This window comes from Seriola aureovittata, chromosome 1, assembly GCF_021018895.1.
Source record: "Seriola aureovittata isolate HTS-2021-v1 ecotype China chromosome 1, ASM2101889v1, whole genome shotgun sequence".
Classification (NCBI taxonomy): Eukaryota; Metazoa; Chordata; class Actinopteri; order Carangiformes; family Carangidae; genus Seriola; species Seriola aureovittata.
In genome coordinates this window covers 29,093,764-29,118,200 of record NC_079364.1, presented here as the reverse complement: position 1 = coordinate 29,118,200, position 24,437 = coordinate 29,093,764, and the positions used below count along the sequence as shown (strand labels likewise).

At 39.6% G+C, this 24,437-nt stretch overlaps 1 protein-coding gene across 1 annotated transcript; it reads left to right on the top strand.

The window, feature by feature from the left end:
• Positions 1–5,957: 5,957 nt before the first annotated feature.
• Positions 5,958–13,038, top strand: dhcr7 (7-dehydrocholesterol reductase). Its single transcript, XM_056382430.1, has 8 exons — positions 5,958–6,060; positions 6,939–7,047; positions 8,791–9,013; positions 9,138–9,228; positions 9,447–9,660; positions 9,765–9,969; positions 10,792–10,923; positions 11,300–13,038. The coding sequence occupies exons 2-8, from the start codon at positions 6,941–6,943 to the stop codon at positions 11,762–11,764; spliced, it is 1,437 nt and encodes a 478-aa protein (XP_056238405.1). The 5' UTR covers positions 5,958–6,060; positions 6,939–6,940; the 3' UTR covers positions 11,765–13,038.
• Positions 13,039–24,437: the final 11,399 nt, after the last annotated feature.

The following is a 24,437-nucleotide window of genomic DNA, read 5'->3' as shown; positions in this document are numbered from 1 at the left end:
CACCTGTTACCACAACCTGGCAACCCACAACCCAAATTGAGTGGTGTGTGCAGCTGTTCTCTGCACAGGCAGGCAGGACATTTGACTGCAGAATTAATTAATTGTTGTTAAATTAACAAATTTAACTTGTTAATTTTACGTTCATGTAATGTTTATCTAATGATAAATGTTCATTTTAATTTACATTTTTCTGACATTTTTCAAATTTAATTTTAAATGAATATTGTTATGTGTATATAATGTTTATCATTTATTAATTTACTTTTAAAAAAATCATCAATTTTGAAACCTTAATTTTTACTTTGTTCTGTTCAGTTCTAATATTACTTCTGCTGTCATGAACCACAGACAGGGCTGTTATTTAGAAGGACATTTATCAGCACAAAAAAAAGAATGGATGTTTGTATATGCAAACTATAGAGCCTGTTGTTGCAGTGTGTCATCTAAGCAGTACATGTCATTGTTAAGATAGTCAATTAATGTTAGTTAATGTCTGCCGGCTGTAGCTGCTGTAGTCCAGAATGGTTGGCCAATTGTCAGCGTTTGTGAGGCAGTTACAGGAAATGTTATGGATGAGAGTTTGTGATCAGTGATGTTGCCTTGATGAATGTAACTTTTCAGGATTAGAGGGAAAAAATACTGATGATATCTCCTCATAGACACAAGGAGCAGCTGTGCACAGAGGATTCTTGACATTAAAGGCAACACGGATGACCAAGGTTTGTTTCTCATGTGGGCTGCAGCGCTTTTATTAATTCACCATGAAATGAACTAAGCACTGCTTCCAGGTCAGTTCTGGAACAAGTGCATGTGGACTGCAGGACTACATGTGGTCTTCTTTAAATTTTGACCTTTCCCTTTACATTAAAGCTAAGTACAGTACACTGTAAATGCATTCTAATGTGCCACTTGAGACAAGTTTCCTTCTGCTGCATGTAGGTTTGGTTGTGCTAATAGCAGATCAGACATGCTGGGGACAGGAAAAGGATTAGTACATGACCTTAATTATTCAAAAAAAAAAAAAACTAAGCAAAACCACCATGGACAAATCACCCATTTTTAAAAAATATTTTTATGAGCTGATCATCTGTACTTAAATGTCAAAAAATAAATAAATTAATTAATAAAAAATATTGTTTTGCTGTAATTAAAGGTCCTGAGTGTTGGAATTTTTCTAAATAAATCACTGTGAGGTGACTCATCATGGTGCCCATATGTGCTGCTGTCTACAGGCCCCATGAGATGAGAGTGTGTGTTTTTGTTTCATTACATCCTGTCAACATGGTCACACACATAACACATAACTCCAGTTTGTATTCTGTATATCCTTTCATAACGTGCAGAACAAAAACTGAGCAGTGTTTATTTTATAAAATTATTTGTATATATAATAATAATTGTCTCATGAGTTTGGAAAAAGTGGCCACAATTTTTATGCACTTATTTATTTATTGAGTTCATGCCCCCCCCCCCCCCCCCTTCTTTTTGTGCATAACATTTTAAGAATTTTCCATGACATCGTGATCCTGTTGTTACTGGTGCAATTTTTTTTTTCCTGATAATTATATACTGCCCTTCATAGGCTTCAAATCATACCATGTAATGATGGTCAGAAACACTGCAGCAAAATGTATCAGCTGAAACCTCGATATATTCATTCCCCTCTGACATATTCTTTACGCATACATCAAACTCTCACATTCCCTCCTCTAACACCAGAGCAGTTCTGAGGAGGTAAGAATACTGAATGGCAACTAATTCTATTGGAATTATGGGATAGGAGGCACAGATATGCAAATGCTTTCCAATATTAAGACAAAAAAAAGCCTTTATTAAGATTCTTAAATCTTAATGTTGATGACAAAGCTGATGGTGAGGCAATCTGAGCAGGAGAGAGGAGGAAGAGAAGACATTTACATCAGGGCAGGAGAGGGGGAGAGGAGGAGGACAAACAGAAGAGAGGATCTGCTCTCTCATTAATTTTTCACTTTCATTTATTGTAAATTATTTAAGAGCCATGTTGCATTGCGTCTCAGATAAAGCATGGGTCCCCTTGTATTCATGAGACACTTAAACACCAACAAAGGGACATGTGCGCACAGTCGCACACACACCAGCTATGCCCAATCCTAGTGCTCAATATTCATACATTCAGAATATTTCACATACAGTACATACACACACTGTTATGCATACAGACAGACTTGTACCATCCCAGGGGAGCTGATTAGTGAAAGATTTGTCATGCAACCTGCCCCCCTACCCACATATGTGCTATACATACACACCACCACTGCCAGATCTTTTTAAATGGATCACACAAATACGCACACACAGACAGCGCAGACTTCCCTGCACTTGGTAATAATGCCATATTCTTTTATATTAACCTATTCAGTTTGGTGAATAACTCGTGAACTGCCAACCTTTGTAGCAATTGCATAATAAGAAATAATCAAAATAATTCAGACACGCATGTGTTCTGAACATATTTAAAGGTGCTATTTGTAAGTTTTCTCTGCCACTGAGCATGGTTTCTTACTTGACAAGAGCTTCAGCCATTGATATTTTGTCATTATAATACAAGAGGTTATAATACGTCCTCTGAGCAGCGCTACATCTTCAGGACAGATTGGAGGCTTCAGTGAGTCGCGATCGGAAAAGAGACCAGACGGGCCAGCTGGTTAGCATGCTAACTTCAGTAGAAAAAAAGACGTGATAGAGACAAGAGTTAACATTGGCGATGCTTTCCACCTCTGGAGACAGCTGCTGGTGAGTAAAGGAATAAACTGGTAAGTAAACAGCTGTTAATGGTAACGCTGACTATGTATCAATAGCAAATCTCACAAATAGCCCCTTTAACATGAGTGAATAGTCATTGTCCATTTAACATTGAAATTTTATACACTACATACATACTTACACAAACAGTTAGATATATTCATCACACTTGTGCTCTGACTCATCCACAAACTTAGTCCTTTTTTCACGTGTAATGCAATTGTTTAACTGGCCTGGTTTGTTTAAATCCACAAACTTATGTATTCTATTAACAACATCCATATTTCTTCTGTATTTGCATGTCTTGTTGCATCCTGACCTCAATGTGCAGCATATTTGGCATTGAGAGTGAGTATTAATGCAACTGCTCCATCAGTTGTGTTTAACTTCTTTCCTTTTTGCGAAATTCATTGTTGATGTTGTTGTTGAACTGAGGTATTCATATGCTTTGTTGTTAATATATTTAAATGTACGTTTTTCCCTGTTGATAAGCCCTTGTGCAGTAAGATTTGATAATGCTGTATTTGACTACAGTCATGTCAAAAAAACCTTTTTGAATTTGAATTTCAGTTCCTATCATCTTTTAAGACACGGCACTGTGTTGTGATTCATAAAGAATAGGAATGTAATCTGAACCATCATCTTGAATCCCAAAATGTCAAACAGATTAACAAAACTTCTCAAAATGAGCTCCCTGAAAACAGATGGGTGCGTTTTTGCATCAAATTTCACAAGGTAACAGAAGGTACCAACAGCACAAAATCTCCTCTTTGTCTCACACACACTGTAAAGCAGTGCTGTCTGCTGCTTGGCCCAGATATATCATACTGTCTGGATACAGCATAGCAACAAGGCATCTGATCAAAGAGTACAGAAGAGAGGAATGGAAAAAGAGAAACACAATAAGGACTGTGGAGACAGACAGAGAAAACTGGTGGAAAACAAAAACAGGGAATCACAGAGGGAAATAAGAAAGAGGTTAATACAACTGCAGAATGTTTGAAAGATCAGTGAAAGACAGAAAAAGAGAAAGAGGAGGCGAAGGAGGAGCTCTCTTTTAGGGAACTAGTAGATTTGGAGACTAAATGAGGACTAAGTTGTTTTGTCTTATTTCATTTAATTTAATACTGTCTACATATATTTAAACCTTTTAGATCCACTGAATGAGACTTGGCCCAGGGTTTGGACAGCTACATTTCTTACCGGCGGTGTCAGAGTTTTGAATACTTTCAGAAGGAGTGTGTTTGGTGTTGATTACATGAAGGGGATAATTCAGTGGTGGAATGTCTAACTTGGCGCAAAAAGCCACAAGTAATGAAACAGGAATTTATCCCCACTCCCCATATTAGAGCCGGTAGTGCAAAGAAAATACCCCTAATCAACTGTTCACAATTCAACACATTCCCAAAGTCGATATAAAAATAAACAGGATTTTTTTTTTTTTTAGATGGGTTTTGATAGTTCTTAGTCCTGTTAGTAAAACCATTAAACACCGAATCACAATGACCAAAATCTGTCAACACAGGTGAGTTACCAGTAAGCAGGTTTTCTCAAATGCTCAAAAATTCTGTATGAAAATCTGATATCTTGATGCAAATAGCTACTTCTTTTGACTATGTACAATGGAATAAAATAACATTCAAAAGCGGGAAGAGGTTCATTTTATTTTCCTCCCAATGATGGTTTTCTTCTGCTCTTTGTTTGGTGTAGGAATTGATCATTTCTGAATGCATGACTTTGACGTGGTTCTCCTCGACTTGGGATGTTTCATGGTGGATTCAGTGGCTGGAGAGACATCAGTAAAGAAAACGTCCAAAAAGATCACACAGTGGGAGATAGATGCAGCTCTATCCATCCATCAGCTTCTTGATGTTAACTGTGGGTGGAAGCTGGCAGAAAATGTTCTGTGCTTCCAAAAGGAACTGGGAAAACTATTTATCTTCCCATGTTCTCCCAGCAGAATGAGCAGGGTTCAGAGATTGCTATAAACATACATGAGGAGCAAATACTGTGCACATCTCCCCCATATGGGCAGGTGGTGTTGCTATGGACTTGATGACTTCTGTCAATTTAACTTGTCCAACATTTTTCATTTTATTCAAGTATCTGCTTATGTCACAGCTGTGTACTACCATCTAGTGGTTATTTTAAATACATGCACCCGGAAACACTAATAATTACTGGATGTCATATATGCTGCAGACTTTTATTATGGATCCAAGAACTTTTTCCCCCATTTATCAATGACCACTGCAATGAGCAGGCCAGGAGGAAAAAGTATTGGAAAACAAAAAATAAATGGTAAATGAATTGTCAAGGAAGGACAAGTAGAAGGAACTGCACACCACTGTATCCACCCACGCGGACCACAATATACAGTAGTTTTCATTTCATTCAGTACACTAGAACTCCTCACTAGAACTTCCTCTGTGCCACAGCCTGGGCCCACACTGACCTTTTTTGTGCTTTCTGGTTGCCTTAAAGGGGTCCTGGATCGTGACTGTACATGTTGAGATTGTATTGGGTTGCACTGAAATTCCACATAAACATTTTCTAAAATAATATTGTTTTGAATAATGCATTTATAATGCCTTGATTATGTCTTATGAATTTATTGGAGATATTATCACTTGATTGCCCAGACACAAACTTGGGAAAGCTTCTGTCCAAATATGACATTTCTTTTTATCAACTGGGCATTCAGATTGAAAGAGTGACATTTTTTTAAGTACATGGTTTTGCTATTGAAAATGGCATAATACTACTTTTGTCAAATATTTATTTCCTAAAAACAACGCGCACTTATATATGTGGTTGATTTTTGGTAAGAGCAATTCATTTAAGTGCTTCTAAAATCATTAGAATTCATTCGGTTTTTATTGTCTATCAACTGATTTATGGACAGACGTCTATTAACGTCACAGAATAACCTATTATAAAAAGCTATGATGCCAAAGGCCAGTGTCAGACCTAAGATAATCATGACAACTATTTCATAATGTTGCCAGTTTATTGTTTACTCTGCCTGAACCACTCAACCGCTGGAAGCTTGTCAGGTGCTGGTGGCTCCAGTTAGTTGTACCCAATCAGAGGCCAGAAACAACAAGCAGGCCCGCCTCTACGTGAATACTATTGGTGGAATTTTAATACGTAGTGGCGTTATGGGCGGAGCCTGTGGCACCACGGTGAGTTTTTTCGAGAGGTAATATGTTAACTGCACTAGGCCTGGGAGGGAAGAGGGACCAAGCAGCTTTTCATTGACTGTACAGTTATCGACGGGTGAGTGTGCAACAGTGGAATAAAACATCTGTATCAGCGTTTTAATGCTATTCTTGCTGTAATGTTATTTGAGAGGCACCGATCAGGATACAAAGGATGTCGGTCGTCTATCACAGTTATTCCAGGTAGCTAGTTAACGGTCATTTAGCACCAGAAAAAAGGCTCGTGCAAGAGACAACAAGTATTAAAATTACATTGAACATATTTTCCTAAAAAGCTAAAGGGTGTCGCTTTTGTGAACGTTATGCAACATGTTTCTCCTCTCCCCTTTCACATACTACATCTGTTTGTGGGACAAGGACATGGGCATATGTTGGACTAAACAGGTTTTCAAAGCTTTACATTTAACACATTGTAATTCTTTCATTTGTCCGTGTGGCTTCGGTGTGAACAATGCCAGCTGACTTGGCATTACCTTTGCTCCAGATGTATGTGTGTGTGAGAGAGAGAGAGAGAGAGAGAGAGAGATGTGAAGCTACAGAGAAAACAAAACTTTATTTCAGTTGAATAAATATGGTGGCATCAGTGTGTCCAGAGTTTGCTGTACAAGCTAGCTTTAGCAAGCTGATGTTATCTTACATTTCCAAGGGACATCCACTTAAATTCCCCCAATTACCTAATTTGTTTATCAATTAATGTTTAGCTTGTGAACTACATATATTGACCTGTGTGGTGCATTTGTTAAATGAGTGCACGCAACTACACTGAATCTGTATAAAACAGAGAGCATGAAAAGGAGGATACCTGGAACATCTGTTTGTAATTGTGCCATTACCTATTGCTTGTGCTGCACTGTTTTAAACCGACTGTGTTGGTTTACAAAGTGCAGCATGCTACTGCATAACTGATTTTAACCTGGTAACTTGACCCTTCACCAGAGATGAACAGTGCAGTGGCAATGGAGGCCACCCGGAGACGAACCCAGCCCAGTCCCAATGGGAAAACATCTAAAGAGGAGGAGCAGCCTGCACAGTGGGGGAGAGCATGGTGAGTTGTTATGCTACAGGTTGCTATGGGCTTTTGTATTATTAAAAATAAATCACCAAAGGTTTCACCAGAAGTATATAACAAAGTAAAGCTTGGCTAAAGTCATTACGATTCATTGCTTCAGAACCATCTGCATTCAATTTTGTGCCAATCCATCAATTAAATGTTGTGATATTTCTCTGGATAAGTGAAAATTAGGAACTTGAATTTGAACACGAAATCCATCCAGTCTATTGCCATTGCCAAAAAAAATGCAGCTAGCAAAGCAAAGCTGTGTAAGAGATGAGGAGAAATCCTTTATAAGATTATGGAGTTATGTAATTATTATTTATCTTTCCATTCCATTTAGGTGAGCTTGTTCCAACATCCTGGTGTTATACACGCTGCCCTACTGTCATTGCTGAATGTGACACCTGATGGAGGGAAGCCAAATTAATTTCATTTGTGCTTTCCTGCTATGACAAGCCAAAAAGTCTGCTCTGGAAAATATATATAGCAAATATAACAAAGTTAAAAGGTCAAAAATTTGTGTAGTTAACTCTTTCATTATTTAGTTCACACTTGCTAGTTGCTTGTGCATTGTAGTTTACTGCTTAATACAGGACTTAATGTTATCTGGCACTGTGCTGGAATCCAGGCAAGTGAGTGTTTTAGATTTGAAAGTAGATAATTATTTGTCTGTGGTAAAAATTCTTGCATATTTTTTGAATGTGGATATGTGTGCTTATACTAGCAGCGAAGTGTTAGCTCAACAATACACCTGACCATGTTACTTTGAAAAAGCACTACAAATGATATGCTATTTATTTTGTCCTCTTAGTATTGTCGCATTCTTTTGACTAAAAAGTTTGGAGATGCATATTGGATATTCTTTATTTAAATTTTAAATTTTCTTTTTTTTCTGACAATGCAGGTGTAGGAGTATCTAAAGAGAGCTATGGTATCCAGCATGCTGGGTCACTGTTAGATGGGGAAGGGTCATTTTGAATGTTATTAGTAGCCCCTGTGCTATTCCTGCTGTGACAGTCAAAATGACTGTCTATTGAAACAAAGTGTATACTGCACAACACACAGTTTCTACTTAAAGTGACAATAGGCACATTTTTTACTTAAACCTATTGCTATGAACTAAATGTCATTACTTCATAGCCATTACATTGCACAGTGTGATGGCTATAGAATAATGACACCATTGATGTTTAGATTGGTTCCCTATATGCCTTGCTTTCATTATGCAATTCTGTCTGCCACTGGGTATGAAATCTCTCAGGAAAACGAACACTCAATTTATGGCACAAAGAGTGCATCTGCCATTATGCAACCAAAATAGGAAGAAGACAGTGGTTTTGTTTTCTGCGGCAGCTATTAGTAGCTTTCCCCAGGTAGAGGAAATGGTGGACAGAGGAACAACCAACTGAGAAAACTCTACATGGCAAAAAAAAAAGCTCTATTGTTGGAGGAGGCAAAGATGTTAAGATGTTTCTTGCTTTGGACAAGTAGTCAGGCTGATGGCGGTAGCCATGTTGTGATTTGGTCTTTGCAACTGCAGTGCCAACACTAATACCAATTGGAAGTGCTAGAGGAGAATAAGTTGAAAAGTTGTCTGTTTCCACTTTAAGACACAGAGATTTGGTCCTGTGTGATGCATTCTATCTCTATTCTCAATTCACTAAATTGTCTGAGAGGACAAGTACAGTACACATCCTCATACTGTATCTGTTTGTGTGTCTGATTCATTCTCAGGGAGGTGGACTGGTTTTCCCTGATTAGTGTGATTGGCCTCCTTTGCTTTGCCCCCTTCATCGTCTTCTACTTTGTGATGGCATGTGATCAGTACCAGTGCTCCATCAGCCAGCCTCTGTTTGACTTGTACCGTGGAGAGACCACGCTGCTCTCCATCTGGTCCCGGTCACCCTCCTTCACCTGGTCAGCTGCCAAGATATACGCCATATGGGTGGCCTTCCAGGTAAGAGAAAGGAGAGGAAAGTAGAGAAGTGAGTGAAATTGGAAAGAATAAATAGACAATATAAGGCAACAAAATTGTCCATTGTTACACACGCAAGCCAAAACAAGTTCTGTTTGTCCCTTAGGTATTCCTGTACATGTTTGTTCCTGATGCTGTCCATAAGTTTATTCCTGGCTATGTTGGTGGAGTGCAGGATGGAGCACGAACTCCTGCTGGTAATTATCGCACACATACCCACGTTCATCAGTCCACCACATTTGTTTAATTAAGAGGGACCAAATATACGTCTTAATGTACCTCTATAAATAGTCCAAATATTGTAACGAAACATTTGTTTCTTATTTAAAACACATGTTTGACATTCATTCAGAGCAGTGTATAGCTAGTATCTTGAAAAATCCAACTGTTCCTGTATTGCTTCCTTATTCCCTAGGCCTGATTAACAAGTATGAGATAAATGGGCTGCAGTGCTGGCTGATTACTCATGCCCTGTGGTTTGCCAATGCCCACTATTTCCACTGGTTTTCTCCCACCATCATCTTCGACAACTGGATCCCTCTGATGTGGTGTGCCAACATACTGGGATATACTGTGTCTTCCTTTGCTTTCATAAAGGCCTACCTTTTCCCCACCAACTCTGAGGACTGGTGAGTACTGACACATACACGGAAACTAGATAAAGTAGTTTGCACTGTAATAGCACATAATTTAATCAACTTGTTTTCCTCCCCCTGTTCTTATGATTCTGTAGCAAGTTTACTGGGAACATGTTCTACAACTACATGATGGGCATTGAGTTCAACCCGCGCATTGGCAAGTGGTTTGATTTCAAGCTGTTCTTCAACGGCCGGCCTGGTATCGTAGCCTGGACCCTTATCAACCTGTCCTACATGGCCAAGCAGCAAGAACTGTATGGCCACATCACCAACTCCATGATTCTGGTCAATGTACTGCAGGTAAGGAAGAACAAGAAAAGAAATTAGTTTAAAGGAGCTATTTGTAAGTTTGGCACTTGTTATATAGCCAATGTTAGCATTAACAGCTGTTTACTTACCAGTCTTGCCAAGATCTTCAGCCGTCTTTGCGTTTACAATACAAGAGCTTATAATCTTATAATACGCACACTGAGGAGCTACTTCAGGGTAGACTGGATGCTACAGTGATTCGAGTCAGAAAGTGGGGAAATGGTCCTGGCTAGCTTGTGGCTAGCTGGTTAGCATGAAAAATAAGTGATAAAAAGTTGTTTTCCTCTGCTGGAGACAGCTCTTGCTGAGTAAAGAAATGAAGTTTGATGCTGAACTCGCACCGTTTCTTCTAGACTCGTAAGTAAACAGCTTTTAATGCTAACGCTAGCTATGTAGCAATAGCAAAACTTACAAATAGCTCCTTTAATAAAAAGGTATCTAACTCACTTCTGTGTACTGAGTCTGTGGAAGTAGAAGTGCTTTAAAATGGAAACATACTATCAGATATCAGAAGCTGGCAGTTACATGAAACTCAACTTTATCTTAACTTCTCATATTGGTTTTGAGTCTTTGACCTTTATAATGTGTAACCCTAGCCACCTATTTGTAATGTCATGTTTTTCTCACAAATGTTGCATTTCTTTGCATTTTACCTAAATACGGAGTTTGCTTAGATGTGCAAGCATCCTCAGCTCAGTCATTTTCCACTAAATATTAAATGTTAAAGCTAAAGGTTTAGCTAGAGATGGAGGACACTGCCCAGTAAGTAAGTTGTAATAGCTGGGTAACTGGTTGTTTTGTCTTTTTTTGTAGGCCATTTATGTGTTGGATTTCTTCTGGAATGAGGCATGGTACCTGAAAACCATTGATATCTGCCATGACCACTTTGGGTGGTATCTTGGCTGGGGAGACTGTGTCTGGCTGCCATACCTCTACACACTGCAGGTAACAAACATACTGTATTCTTACTAACACATACATAGTAATAATTATGTTGTAAAATTGAATTCTTATAATCACATATTTGATTCTTGGCTGAATCATATGCCAATACCTCTTTTATATTAGGAAGATGAAGTAGAGTAATATCACAATGCAAAACTTTACTCTAATTTGTATTGAAGTTCAAACTTGTGTGTCTAGATCATTATTGTAACTTCTTCTGGCCAATCTAGCTTTGAAATGACATCATCTCAATGAAAGTACATTACACAAAAAACGTTTTTAATATTAAGTATATGCCACACTCTAGCATAGACATTCAAATAATATATTAATTAAGCAGCAATAAGTTTAAATAAATGTGTTTCTGGCTCTCCAGGGTCTGTACCTGGTCTACCACCCAGTCCAGCTGTCTAACGGCCATGCCCTGGCTGTCCTGTTGCTTGGCCTCATCGGTTATTACGTCTTCCGCTCCACCAACCACCAGAAGGACCTGTTCCGCCGCACGGAGGGCTCCTGCTCCATCTGGGGCCGCAAGCCCACGTACATCGAGTGCTTGTACCACTCCGCCGACGGTGGCGTCCACCGCAGCAAGCTCTTGACCACGGGCTTCTGGGGCGTGGCCAGGCACTTCAACTACACGGGTGACCTGATGGGTTCTCTGGCCTACTGTGCCGCCTGCGGCTTCGGCCACATTCTGCCGTACTTCTACATTGTTTACATGACCATCCTGCTGGTCCATCGCTGCGTGCGTGATGAGCACCGCTGCAGCAGCAAGTACGGGAGGGACTGGAAACGCTACACAGACGCTGTGCCTTATCGGCTGATCCCTGGAGTCTTTTAGAGAGGAAGAGGAGTGTAAGGAGGGAGAGAAGCAGGGAGGGAGGGATGCAGTTTAAGAATAAGATAGATACAGAAATCATGTACAAAATTGGAATGAGGTGTGTGTATGACTGTGTATGTGTATGTCATATACATATCAAGAATACATAACACTATATATACATGGTAACACAGCATTTCATGTATTTGTATTTTTCATGCGTGTTTGGACTGTTGTACGTGTGCATATACAGGCACAGTACAGTTTATTGCTATATGTCTCTGCCTTTGTAAAGGCAATTTGATACACCAGTCTGCTGCTTTCTTTATGCTGTGACAATTTAACATAGTCAAACACATTTTTTAAAAGTACAAGCTCATAAGACCAAGCACAATTTTAACCAGCTCAAGTCAAAACCAGGGCCAGAAACAGAGCCAGTTCTGTAGTGAACTGGTGTCTGTGACACAATGCTGTGACATCCCCACAATGTAGCTTAGTATGGGTTATATGGCAACTGTACTAACTAATTAGAACTAACTAGATTAATAGAAAAGAAATGTTTTAAATTCAGTCATTTATCAAGACAATGACCAAATCGTGGCTGGTGCTTGTTTCTCAAATATGAGAATATGATGCTTTTATATTGTAGTAAATTGAACACCTGTAATTTTTTGCTCAGAGAAATAAGCAATTTGATGCTGTCACTTTACACTCAGGTACCCTATGATAGGGGCTATTCATTGTTTTGGCTGTTGCAGACTAAATGAGAAATCATCAATGATGGCTGATGTATTTATTAATCAATACTAACTATATTTTGTTGCTGCCCTACTGGCTTAATGGACCAAATGAGATTTTTGGCTCCAGTGGTGTGACCCTGCCTCATATAAGAGTTATGTAATCTTTGTATAAAGGTTGTCTGAGTGCTTGGATTTATTCACTGTCTTTTGCTCGTCTTGTTGGTGAGAATTTCCCTCATTGTGGTTGAGAGAGCAAGTTCACATAATCCAGGTTTGTTGTAGACGGGACAACTATTAACAGCACTTCCTGTTCTATCTGATGAACTGCCTGAGCCTGCGAGGCCTTCTGAAATGTAACAATTACATTTAGTTAGATCGTTGTATTTGCTCTTTGTTAAATCAGCAGGTTAGCCATCCTTAGCTCTGTGCTGATGAAAATGTTTTTGCTGTGTCCAACCATCACATTTGTTTTGTTTGGTTTTATTTCCTCATACCAGCACTGCCTTTCTTATAGTGAAAAAGTAACAAAATAAAGTTCAATTTTTTTTCTATCTATCCATTGTGCTTCTTTAATCTTTTTTTCACTCACCTTTTTATGCCCCATCTTGATCAAAAATCAAAGTGGTCAAAAGCTTTAATTCGGCCTTTTCAGTGTAGGGATTCGGAATGAGACTGTCAATGTGATTTTATATATTTGTGAATATGAAGGTCTAACACATCAGTAACAATAGTAAAGGTTTAATAGCATTTAAAGGTAAGACCAATTCACGCCATTGGAGCCATTTATGTCCGTTTTAATTTCCAACACTAGGTGGCAGCAGAGGACAGCTAATCCCAGTGGGCAGTCTGAGAAAGAGAGTTGTATCTGAATGCAGGATGTATGTTGTAAAAAGGAAATTTCCATATTTGGAGTGGGTTTATCTAAAATTATAGATTCCACATAATCCCTCGGTTGAGATCACACATGCAGTCATGTATCCGTAACTCACTTTAAACAGGAAACTGCTCATGCAAATGTGGAGCTCCCCACACTGTCTTTCAAAAAGGTTTTTGTTATTCGGCCGATCCAGACTCAAATCATTGCATTATTCTTGTAATGCACTCACTCTTTTAAGTAGAACAACTTACTGTGTTATCTCCATCATTAAATTAGTGTAGTTGTGTGCATGGACAAAAGTTCATAGGGATATGTGCTGGATAAGACCTATCAATGAAAGTGCAATCACAGTTCAATTTTATATTATTTTTTAACATTTTGACCAACTACTGGTCTTCCTCCTAATCATGAACTCTAAGTCAACCGCACAAATAGTGTCTACAGCACGGACGCTTTTATATACACAACCTTTTCAGACGCTTAAAACAATTCTGGCAAATGGAACCGGACAATGGTGGTTGAGGGGAAGTTTGTATAGCAAAAACCAGAAAAGAATACATCGAACAACATCCGTGAATAAAACTATACATTTATGCTCATGAAGATGACACGACAGCCTCAAAAACGTCCAGAACAGCTGCTAAATGGACCTTGCGGTGAGACTTTTCTCAACATCATTGTCAGGGCATTCCTTCAACAAGGGGTATTAGTCTGACATTCTTGGAGCTACCTTGAATCCACCATGTAAAATACATTTTTAATGTGGCTCATAGTAGGTGAAGACATTGCCATTTATAATTTGACAGCTTGTTCTCAAGTGTTTTAGAAATCTATCGGACCTGAAGCCCTATTATGCCATGTAAGCACCGGCCTGCTCCCTGAACCGCACCATCAGGAGGTCTCCTATCAGTGTTATGGATGTAAATCAGTTAAGATAATGGAAGACTCATTGATTCCCCTTGCCTTTGTTCAAAGCTAATGCAATATGCACCAGATTCATTACATCGCATTACATAGAACCAAATTACCGTTCATTCTTTTTTTTTTTTTTTTCAGGTTAACTGATTCTCAAATTATCCCTGACGGTGAGGAAGAGGTGCATGAGACTGAAGGCGCTCTGCTGGGCGATGGTCGGGTTCACTCATAACCACGTTGACAAATAGCTCTCTGTGAAAAGAGATGGAGCTCTGAAGAAAGGGATGACACTAAAAGCTAGACTATTGAATTTGCAAGTGGGGGATCATGCACCCATCCATTTAAATGTCCAGTGTACACAATAACCACATTGTGGAAGCCCCCTTTTTGCAGCTGCACATTCATCGGCAGCAAGGGGCAGGTGGGGGTCAGGGAGAAAGAAATAGCTGTAGCAAAGAAGTGGGGGCTTTGAGTGAGTGGCAGAGAGAATGAGAGGGAAAGACAGAAAGGCGGAGAAGTAGAATGAGATATACAGAAAGCACAGTGGAATAGTTGGAGTTGGTGCCACTTCTCAGCTGAAGTTGGCTTCATTTCCCGAGAGGCCAAATTAGTTTTTATTGGAAGTTTGGGGGGTAAGAGAGTTTGGGTGAGAGCTGAAAGCCAGGAGGAAAGGGGCACCTTAGAGGGAGGAAAATAAACGGTTTGTCAGCAAACTGCAAGCACTGACAATTCATGTGTACCATAGTAGTACAGCAGACCACTAAAGAGCATCCCGGTCCGCAGTAGGCCTAATAATCACATTGCGGTGGGCGAGGTTAGATAGACTGGCTGCTTGTGGTTCGTATCAAAGGAGCAATTGTAGCTTTATAATGTTGATTTCTTGTGCCTCTTGTGCTTGAGGTTGATGGTTACAACATTTATTGCAAATGTCTTTCATTTATTTCTTCTCCTCCAACAGCCTAGCAACAAAAGGAATCACTCAAATCTTCCATCTGCCCGCTGGTCAGTAAGCCCAACATTGTGATCTGGAATATCTCTATTTGATAGACGGCCATGACATTGTGCACAGACATCCATAGTTTCCAGACACAGTATCCTACTGACTCTGGTGATCCCCTGACTTTTCCTTGAGCTCCACCATGGGGTTGACATTCATTGTATAATGATATCAAGGACTTCTTAACCCTGTACGTGCCTGGGTATTTACTTAGATCAGTGGATGGAGCACAGCTGGTTATTCAGAGGTCTCGGTTAGTGACTAAGGGTGACCGGGCCGTTGCTGTTAGAGCCCCCAAACTGTGGAACAGTCTACCTATCGAGATCAGACATCACTAGTGTCTTTTAAAACTCTTATTAAAACATTATTTCATCATAAAGCTTTAATGAATGCTTGATATATGGTTGTGTTTTATTTTCCCAGGATAATGTAGGACAATTTATACTTTCATGTAACTTATTTCTGTTTCATGATGTGATGGTTTTCTTTTGTTTTTGTGCTGTTTTTTTTAAATTCCTCTTTTTTATTTCTTTAAAGCACAGCAAGAAAAGTGCTATATGAATAAAGTTCAATATTATCATTATTATTAGTGGAAATAATGATAATAAACATATTTCATTTTTCCAAATATAACCAAAAAAACCTGAAAAACTAATGGTATTACCATCAGTTCCAAGTTTACTTTGTATTCAGTGCTAATTGGAAATTGTTAGCATGCGAACACATCTAACTAAAATGGTAGACATGGCAAAAAGTATATACTCTATACTGAGCATGTTTGCATTGTCATTGTCAGCATGTTAGCATCTTTTAGCTCAAAGCATCATTGTGCTGAAGAGAAGCCTCTTGTTTTCTTCTACTCTGCTTTCATCAGCATCTCCGGTTCTTTCATTGTACATCTAACTGATAACAAAAGTTATCAGAGTCACTCAAGTTTTGTGTTTCCTTTATTCTTCCTCTGATCTTCCTTCCTTTTTCCCCCCTCATCTGACCTCTGACCTCTACCCTGGCCTGTCCTGTTAGCTAATGGACAGACTGACCTTCAGACTAAACACAAAGAGCCCCACTAGTTTGATGTTAAATGTCAAGGCATGTGGTTAACACTGATCGGCTTCAATAAGGAAGGATAACCCCAAAGCTGTTGTGACTGCTGAAGAATCTTTGGAAATCAAAGCTTGGTCTGATATCTGGTCCTCCTCAATCTAGCAGCAACTTGAACTTAACGGTTCCAGACCAAACGCATCTGTCTTTTGCCTGAAGCCAGACAAGACATCCCACCTAAATTCTAAGTCTCTCTCTATTGTGCTCTTCCAGACATAATGAAACAGGTCTTAAATTGAGAAAAAGGGGCCTGCCAGAATAAGCTGAGAGAATCCTATGCCTACATTTTAGACTTGACTCCTTGTAAGTCACAGAAGAGAGTTGAATTAAAAAAGGATTAGGAGCAGAGAAAGAATTAGAGGGATTAAAAAGGGATTCTGAGGCTGCTCCACAAATCCATAGCTGATGTGGTAAAAATGATTGGTTGTAGGTGCTGCATCTCATATTAACAAGACTTGTGAGGCACGGAGGCACGCTACTTCACACATAAGCAGCCGAACCAGCAGGAGCTCAGGCGCCAAACTGCCTGTATTTTACATGTTTGGAGTGTGGGAGTCAAGGGCCTGGCTTCCTACTTCTCCTGTGCTGATAGTCAGACTCCACTTGAGAACAGCTTGAATCCTGCACCGCTAACGCTGAAACAAATTGAGCTTGATAGAGCTCCAGGGGAGCTGCTGTGGCAGTAGTAACACTTACACCCTTTACCGGATTATAAATAATGCTGAGAGATCAGCAACATTTAAGTTTCCTCCCAAAAACACAACCAGGGGGAGGACAGAGTGACTAAATGTACTTCCTCTGAACTCACAGATGCAGACACCACAGAGTGTCCACAAGCACGTCGCCCACAAATGCGATCTTGAACATTACGGCACATACACATGAAACAGGTGGGTACTTTCCAGGAGGGGATTTGTTTGACTTGTTTGGTTGCTTTGGAGACAGGCAGTGATGCATGCGTGGGTGTGAGGGTGTGTGTGTGGCAGAATTGCCCGGGTGACAGCCAGTTGTCCAGTGGGTAGGGAGCAGGGTAAAAAAGGATATTAGCTGGCACTGGAGTCCTGGGATGAAGCTGCCAAACTGGGCAGAGCTTCAACATCAAGGACGCCCTCTGACCAGATTTTCCCAGCCTGATCAGGCCTCACCCCACTCCAGAATCTGGGTTATTATCTGACATGGCATCCAGTGACAATGACAGCCACTGACAGTAATTTGGGGTCAGACTCTGATGCAGGATCCAATTATTCCAGATTCTCAGGTCTCCTCGCAATTAATGCTGGAGTGGATGTCTTTTTCCACATCATCGCACACTTAGAAACTGGTGAAAGCTTGACTCCTGCCACTTCAGCTTGAAATCTTTGTTATTTCTGAAACAATGGACCCTTGATTTCAACAAAGGAGACAAAAGAAACTTCTCATTTCTGGTTGAGGACTGTCAACAAATGTCCCTAGCAGATTTTTATTAGCTATAGCTAGCTGACATGTGGTGGTAGAAAAGTCTTAAAGGTCCCATATTGTATAACACGAGATTCCTGTGTCTTCTGTGATTATACAGCAGGTCTAGGTTTTAGGTTTTAATACTGTGAAAGTGTCAAAGCACTCAGTCTGTAATTTTGTGATGTCACAACAAACTAGTCAATGCCCTCAGCCACACCCCAAGCCCCGCCCACCTGGACTCACCATCCAACCTTGCAGGATTTAATTTCAGTGTTTACCTGAAATCTGCTGTATTTTTATTGGAACCTTTGAAGTTGTGAGAAGAGAAAGGAGATGTAAAACTACATTGAGATGTTTTTTGGTTCTTAAAACCACAAATATATCTTCTTATGGCTGAAAACTTAGGATAAAATGTATAATATGGGACCTTTTGGATTTTTCTGTATGATGTCAAAAAGTGGCTAGCATTAGCTTACAAGCTACGATTACGAAAAACATCCCTATCTGTGATGAAATTCCATCTTAAGTCGTAAAGGTTTCAAATGAGCAAAAAAGAAACTCTAACGTAAATATTTGTGAGTTTCTTTCATGCAGAATCATCACATTAACATACTTCAGTCTCTTGAACTGCTTAAACAGTTTGGAGCGGGGAGCATCAAGTGGAATAAATGAGGAATACAACTAAAATGGACAAACCAGTTCTATAGAAGCCAGATGTCAAAATAGTGTGAGAGTTGTTTAGTCAACTTGAGGCTCACTTCCCTCCTTTAAGTGATATTGCGGAAGGCACTATTTTCCCAGTAAATATAGTGTTCAGCTGTTTTTCACTAGAACTGTTTTCCAGTGTGGGTAAAAAAAGATGAGTAAAAGTCCAAATGTCACACAACTCTCGACATGTCTCTTCCTAAGAGATGCTGAATTAGCCTTGCACTTTTCTCTTACCAATTAGCTGACTGGTCTGAACTGGATCTAATGATAATTGAAGAGGCGGCAGCGCCTCACACAGCCACTAATAGCTTTCTCTTTAATAAATCACAAGGGGCAATCACTCTTCCATTACCTTCAATCACACTTGCCACAATCACACACCATTAAAATGCTGCACTGTATAGATTATACATGATGACAGCAATCCAATCCTTCGTCCTTTCTATTATCTGAAGTAGAACCAGAGGTTGGATAATAACGCCTGGTGTGAAGTCAGCGCTTTAGTCCCACACACGCCTCATAACTGTTCAATCCTTCCTTTTGTTGGCAGTCAAGCTGTGTTTTCTAGCCTTGTTTCACATGTTTACCACACCGCTGCCCCGTATACTCAATCTATTCTACTAGCCATCTTAATGCTGAGCTCAGTTATTCCTCGCCACATTATTAGCTTTGACCTTTGCGTGTCGGTTCCAGCGCTGATACCAAGCCAGAGAAACTCTGCCAGAACCCGAGCCAGAAATAAAGGGGTAACACATGTTGCATTTTATGAACAGTCCAGCCGTGGAACCTTACTTATACAGTGATGAATACAGGTCTGTGGGGACTGTAAAACCATGCTAGGCTCTCCACACACAAGAGGATCCCTTCCCATCCACACCCTGCAGCTATCTCTTGGCCTGAACCCGAACTCTGTCCGTCTATATGTCACAGCATCCTCTTAATGCTCTCCTATTCCCATTCCCTTCTTCACCTTCATCCAGTGGGACAGCTCTAAACACATGCTCTCGTCCCCACCTTTAATTTGACCTGTATCTCCCCACCCATACTCGGCCCACTGACAGTAAGCTCTGGCAGCGCTGTCTCCTAGAATTTAAGCATACATACATACAACTGAACTACAAAAGCAAATACATTTTGTAGGAAACTTAATCACAGGCTGCTTTTTTTAATGAATGAATTGAAGCACTACATTTATTAATGGCAGCTGGGTGTCCACAAGAGTCCTGTCTGTACTTAGTTTTAGGCAACAAAAGAGATTTAGTTTTGATTAGGACTTGAATTTTTACTCTATTTAACCAGACAACTGTACGGTGGCCCTGAGAGCTCAATGCACTGCAACTCAAGAAAACACATGCAAATAGGTAAAAAAACAAACAAACACAAATGACTTCAGAAAACATCTTCATCAATTTGACAACACATGTGCTGCAAATACTCACAACACAATGGAAATGTTTCCAGGGGACAGTAAAAAGTGGCTCACCTGGTGGAGCGTGTACCATGAAGGCTTGAAGAGTGTGACCCATGGCCCTTTGCTGCATGTCATCCCCCCTCTCACTCTCTCTCTCTATTTCTCTCTCTCTCTCTCTCTCTCTCTCTCACTGTTGCTATTGTTATTTAAGCAAAAAATAAATAAATAAAAAAGTGATGAACCCGGCTGGGACACACTTGCATGGATGTATTATAATGCATCCATGCACACTGGTTGTTCAATGCCTTTATCTTCAAAAGTCACAAGGCATTGAACAACAAGTGAGTCCCGTGTTCATCATTTCTTAGTGTCTCCTGGAAACAATTGTGTTGTTTCAAATTGATGATGTTTTTTGAATGTGTGTCTTTCCCGGAACCTGTGCTGTGAGTATCCAAACATAATCTTAAAAATGTTTTATAATGCTGTAGTCACTCCGAGTGGATATTCCACTGCAAGGTCAGATATTCTGGCAGAAAAACGAATAAGTTGTCGTTGAGCATTTTATCGATACATTCATTATCAACACATTTGCAACTTGCCAAATATATAAATACACGACAAATCTTCATCATATCAATAGAAAACATGACCCGGTCACAATTAAGTTTACCACAAAAAAAATATTTGCTGTCGCTGCTTAAACGTAATTTCTAGCAGACAGGGTTTGGTTGTGTCTCACACTCCACGATTCCTCTAGTGTTACTGGTATCATGCAACCTCACCCCACCCACTCATTCACGAGCAGGTCACCTGTCCTCTCCCTCCACCTCAGTGATGACTTGCGGTCTAAGGAGTGGAGTCCTTTTCTGCCTTCTCAGCCTGTGAGTAATTGGTCACCAGTGGTTGTTAACACTCACTCAGTGGCTTTGTCAGTTGCTGTATGGCCAGAAACACGGACATTAGACTGGACATTATGAAAGCAGCACCAAATAAATGAATAAAATAATAAAATGGAGACCATGTATAAATCTCTGTTTTCCAATTATTAATATTATTATTATCATTATTATGATGCAATGATGAGGAAGTTGTGGTGTCACAGCGATGTGACTAACATGTGACTAACAGGAAGTACAAACTGCCTCCAGAGCAGCAGGGAGCAGTTTACTGTTTAGAGACTCATTAACATTTGATTTTTTTTTCTATTGTTGTCTATAAATGAAACCTTCACAGACCAGCAATGGTGGTGAAATATGGGGTTCCATTAGTGCCAAAAATATGTCAACACGCGCACTGTCTCTATCGACTGAACATGTGACAAAATATTTCTCTATGTCTGTTCAACTTTGAACTATCAAACTACTTTGACCATCAGATAGTGTGTTGATTACTCACCTGACAAAACGTCTTCCAGCCTCCACGGGGGGCGATCGACGGTTTTAACCTCCAAGGACAGATTACAGAATTACATTATTTTTTAAGGCACCTTATCAATATCATACTAATAATACCTGATTAATGGTTACAATAAAGATTAGTAAAATTGAAATGAATTAAAATGAATTTAAACCAGATCAATAAATACAGTTTGTGGCTTGTTGCCCATGTCCACTGAACTTCAAATTTTACTGATGACCTAAATTTAGTTGGGCTGAAAAATACCTATTCAATTTTAAAAGTAATACAAATCTTGATAATAAAAAAAAGTGATTAGACCATACTTCATTTCACAACATTTATTTATTTATTTTTGTATATTCAAGTCACAAATGGAACCCCGTAATAAAAATGACCAAGCTTTGTGCTGATTGCTGGTGTCACTTCAGAGGATTTATGAATGTTTAAGTAAACAAGACTGAAAGTCCAACTTCTCTAGTGGCCCCCAGAGACCTGTTGCTATCCTTAGGCCTCATCCTCACAAAGCCAGCTAAATATACGCACAATGACACTGTTAACATGCGAATACAATACACATCCACAGTACTTTCAGATCATTTTTGTAAAGATCGCTGTCCATACTGCAACACCAGAAACAATAAGAAGAGAGAGTCAGAGAGTTAAAAGGTAACAAAGCCAACAGTGTCTGAGCAGGCATATGTCATAATTTCCTCATCAGCATTTAAAGGTTGCATTGTCAGATTTATCCACTTTGCAAAAGAATAAAAAGCCAAAACTGATAGAAAAAAAAGATGTTTTGTCAGCAAAAAACCCTCCAATACTGTCCTCCATATACTGTAGGTCATTTGTCTCTGCCTGTTAGGGCCCATAGGACCACTTCCTGAATTATCACCCCTATTAGCGCCCTAGTTATACCCTTAAAAATCACTCTTAAACAATAGATAATAATAACAGAAATAACTATTAACTATAACCATTTAATGATACTATGGGAAATGTTTGCTTAGGTTTAGGCACAAAAACTACTTGGTTAGTTTTAAGGAAAGATCATGGTTTGGGTAAAAATAATCATCATCAAGGTTAAGATAATAAACGTGATTAAGGTTATAGAACGATGATCGTGATCGTGGTTCAAAGAAAGTTGGAAATGGAAAAGAAACAGTAGTCTCCTGTGTTAAAGTCCAATGTTTTGTCAATGCATCCATCCACCCTGATATTACACATGTACATATTGAAATCAATACTGAAACAGGTTTGGCTTAATTTCCTCTAACTTTACATTTTGTCTCACAAAACATAATATCAAAGTTCCCATACTGTGTAAGATGTTATTTTGTTTATAAGGCAGGTCTAGGTTCCATATTAATACTGTGAAATAATCAAAGTGTGCAATCCACGGACAAAATGATTCAAAAACTGTGTCTTAAAACGAGCCGTCAGGACTTCTGTAACTGATGTCGAGACAAAGCAATCATCGCTCTCAGCCATGCTCCCAGCGCTGCCCACCTGGACTCACCAAACAACCTTTACAGGATTTGTTTTTTTCCAACTGTTTACCTGAACTCTGCTATATGTTTATTGGATCACTCACAAAACAGCCAATCAGAGGAGATGCTCAGATCCTCTCTTCTGATTGGCTCATTGACCTGTTGTTACTAGAGCTCCAGAGAGAAGCCTGAGAGAGGAGATGTAAAACTACATTCAGATGGTTTTTGGTTCTTAATACCACAAGCAAATCTCCTTCTGGATCGACACTTCAAATAAAACAACAGAAAAGTGTAAAATATGGGACCTTTAAACACCATTTTACCAATTTTATTATTTTTATTTTACAATAATTTACACCAGTCACTATCTGTGCTGTCTGAGATGTCTGATACCTGATGGCCTAGACTTATTTCCACTCACAGTCAGATGTTGAATAGACTCTTTGTGTTTAATGTGGCTCAATTCATCAGTGACAGGTTCCAGAGGCTGTGTAGGTGATTAAATATTCAGGTCATTTTGGCTGCATTAAGAGGCGAATTCAATATATTTTTTAACCTCTGTCTAATTACAGTGTGAAGCTTCTGTCTGCATGCTAATACCTGATGGTAAGACACACACTGTGAATAAATCATTTCCTCAGACTGGACTTAGCTGGAATGAGCTAAATTGGTTGAACAAAGGTTGTTTTTCTTTTTCCACCACATTTAAAATCTGCCAATTTTCTGCCATGTTAATTCCTCGGAACATCACCAGTGGGCCTCACATCTCACGACATTAATTTCTGACTGATTTAGACCAAAAGTGGCAGGGGATGAATGGATTCTCACCAGTCTGACCTTGCTGTTCTATGGAGAGCAGTAGGATGTGGAGGGTATTGTCATCAGCCACTCTGCGCTTCCTTTCTCCACTTCCTACTTCCTGTCTGGCCAGTAGCACTCTGAAGGCAGAGTATTCCTCTGTCAGATGTTGGGAATAGAAAATGTGTGTGTGTGTCTGTCTGTTTGTGTGTGTTTATGTTTATTTCATTTTCATCTCCAGGAAAAGTCCCATCGATTCCCTTCCCTCTTTACTTATTCTGTGGTTCAAAAAGTGTTATCTGACCCAGTTTGTGCACAGCTGCACGCATGTATTCCTGACTGTGTGCATGTGCCGGATGTGCAGTGTGTGTGTGTGTGTGTGTGTGTGTGTGTATGTGTTTGCAGGGAGGGGGTTAGGGGGTGTTAGTAAGATAATATTATTTTATGTCATAATGTGTGAGAACATTTTCCTGTATGTTTGCTCAGGTAGAGGATGATAACAGATGGAGAGGCAGCAGGAGATGAAGCCATATTTATTTTTTCTATGAATTGCTGCTTGTGTGGGAAGTTTTCATGTTCTTTTGTCACACAGCGTCAAATAAAAAAAGTACAGTTTTGGTCTCATCAGACTATAGAAGCTTCTTCAAGCTGTAGCTGAGATGTCATGTGAGGTTTTTGAAATAGTGGATTTCTCTTTGCCACTTTCCCATAAAGCTGCAGCTGTTGAAGATGTTTTTTTGCACTGTATCTCTCTCTTTCACGGTTGTTGTAAGTCTCTTGGTGGCGTCGCTCACTTGTGTCCTTCGTGCATGCTCGCTCTGAGGA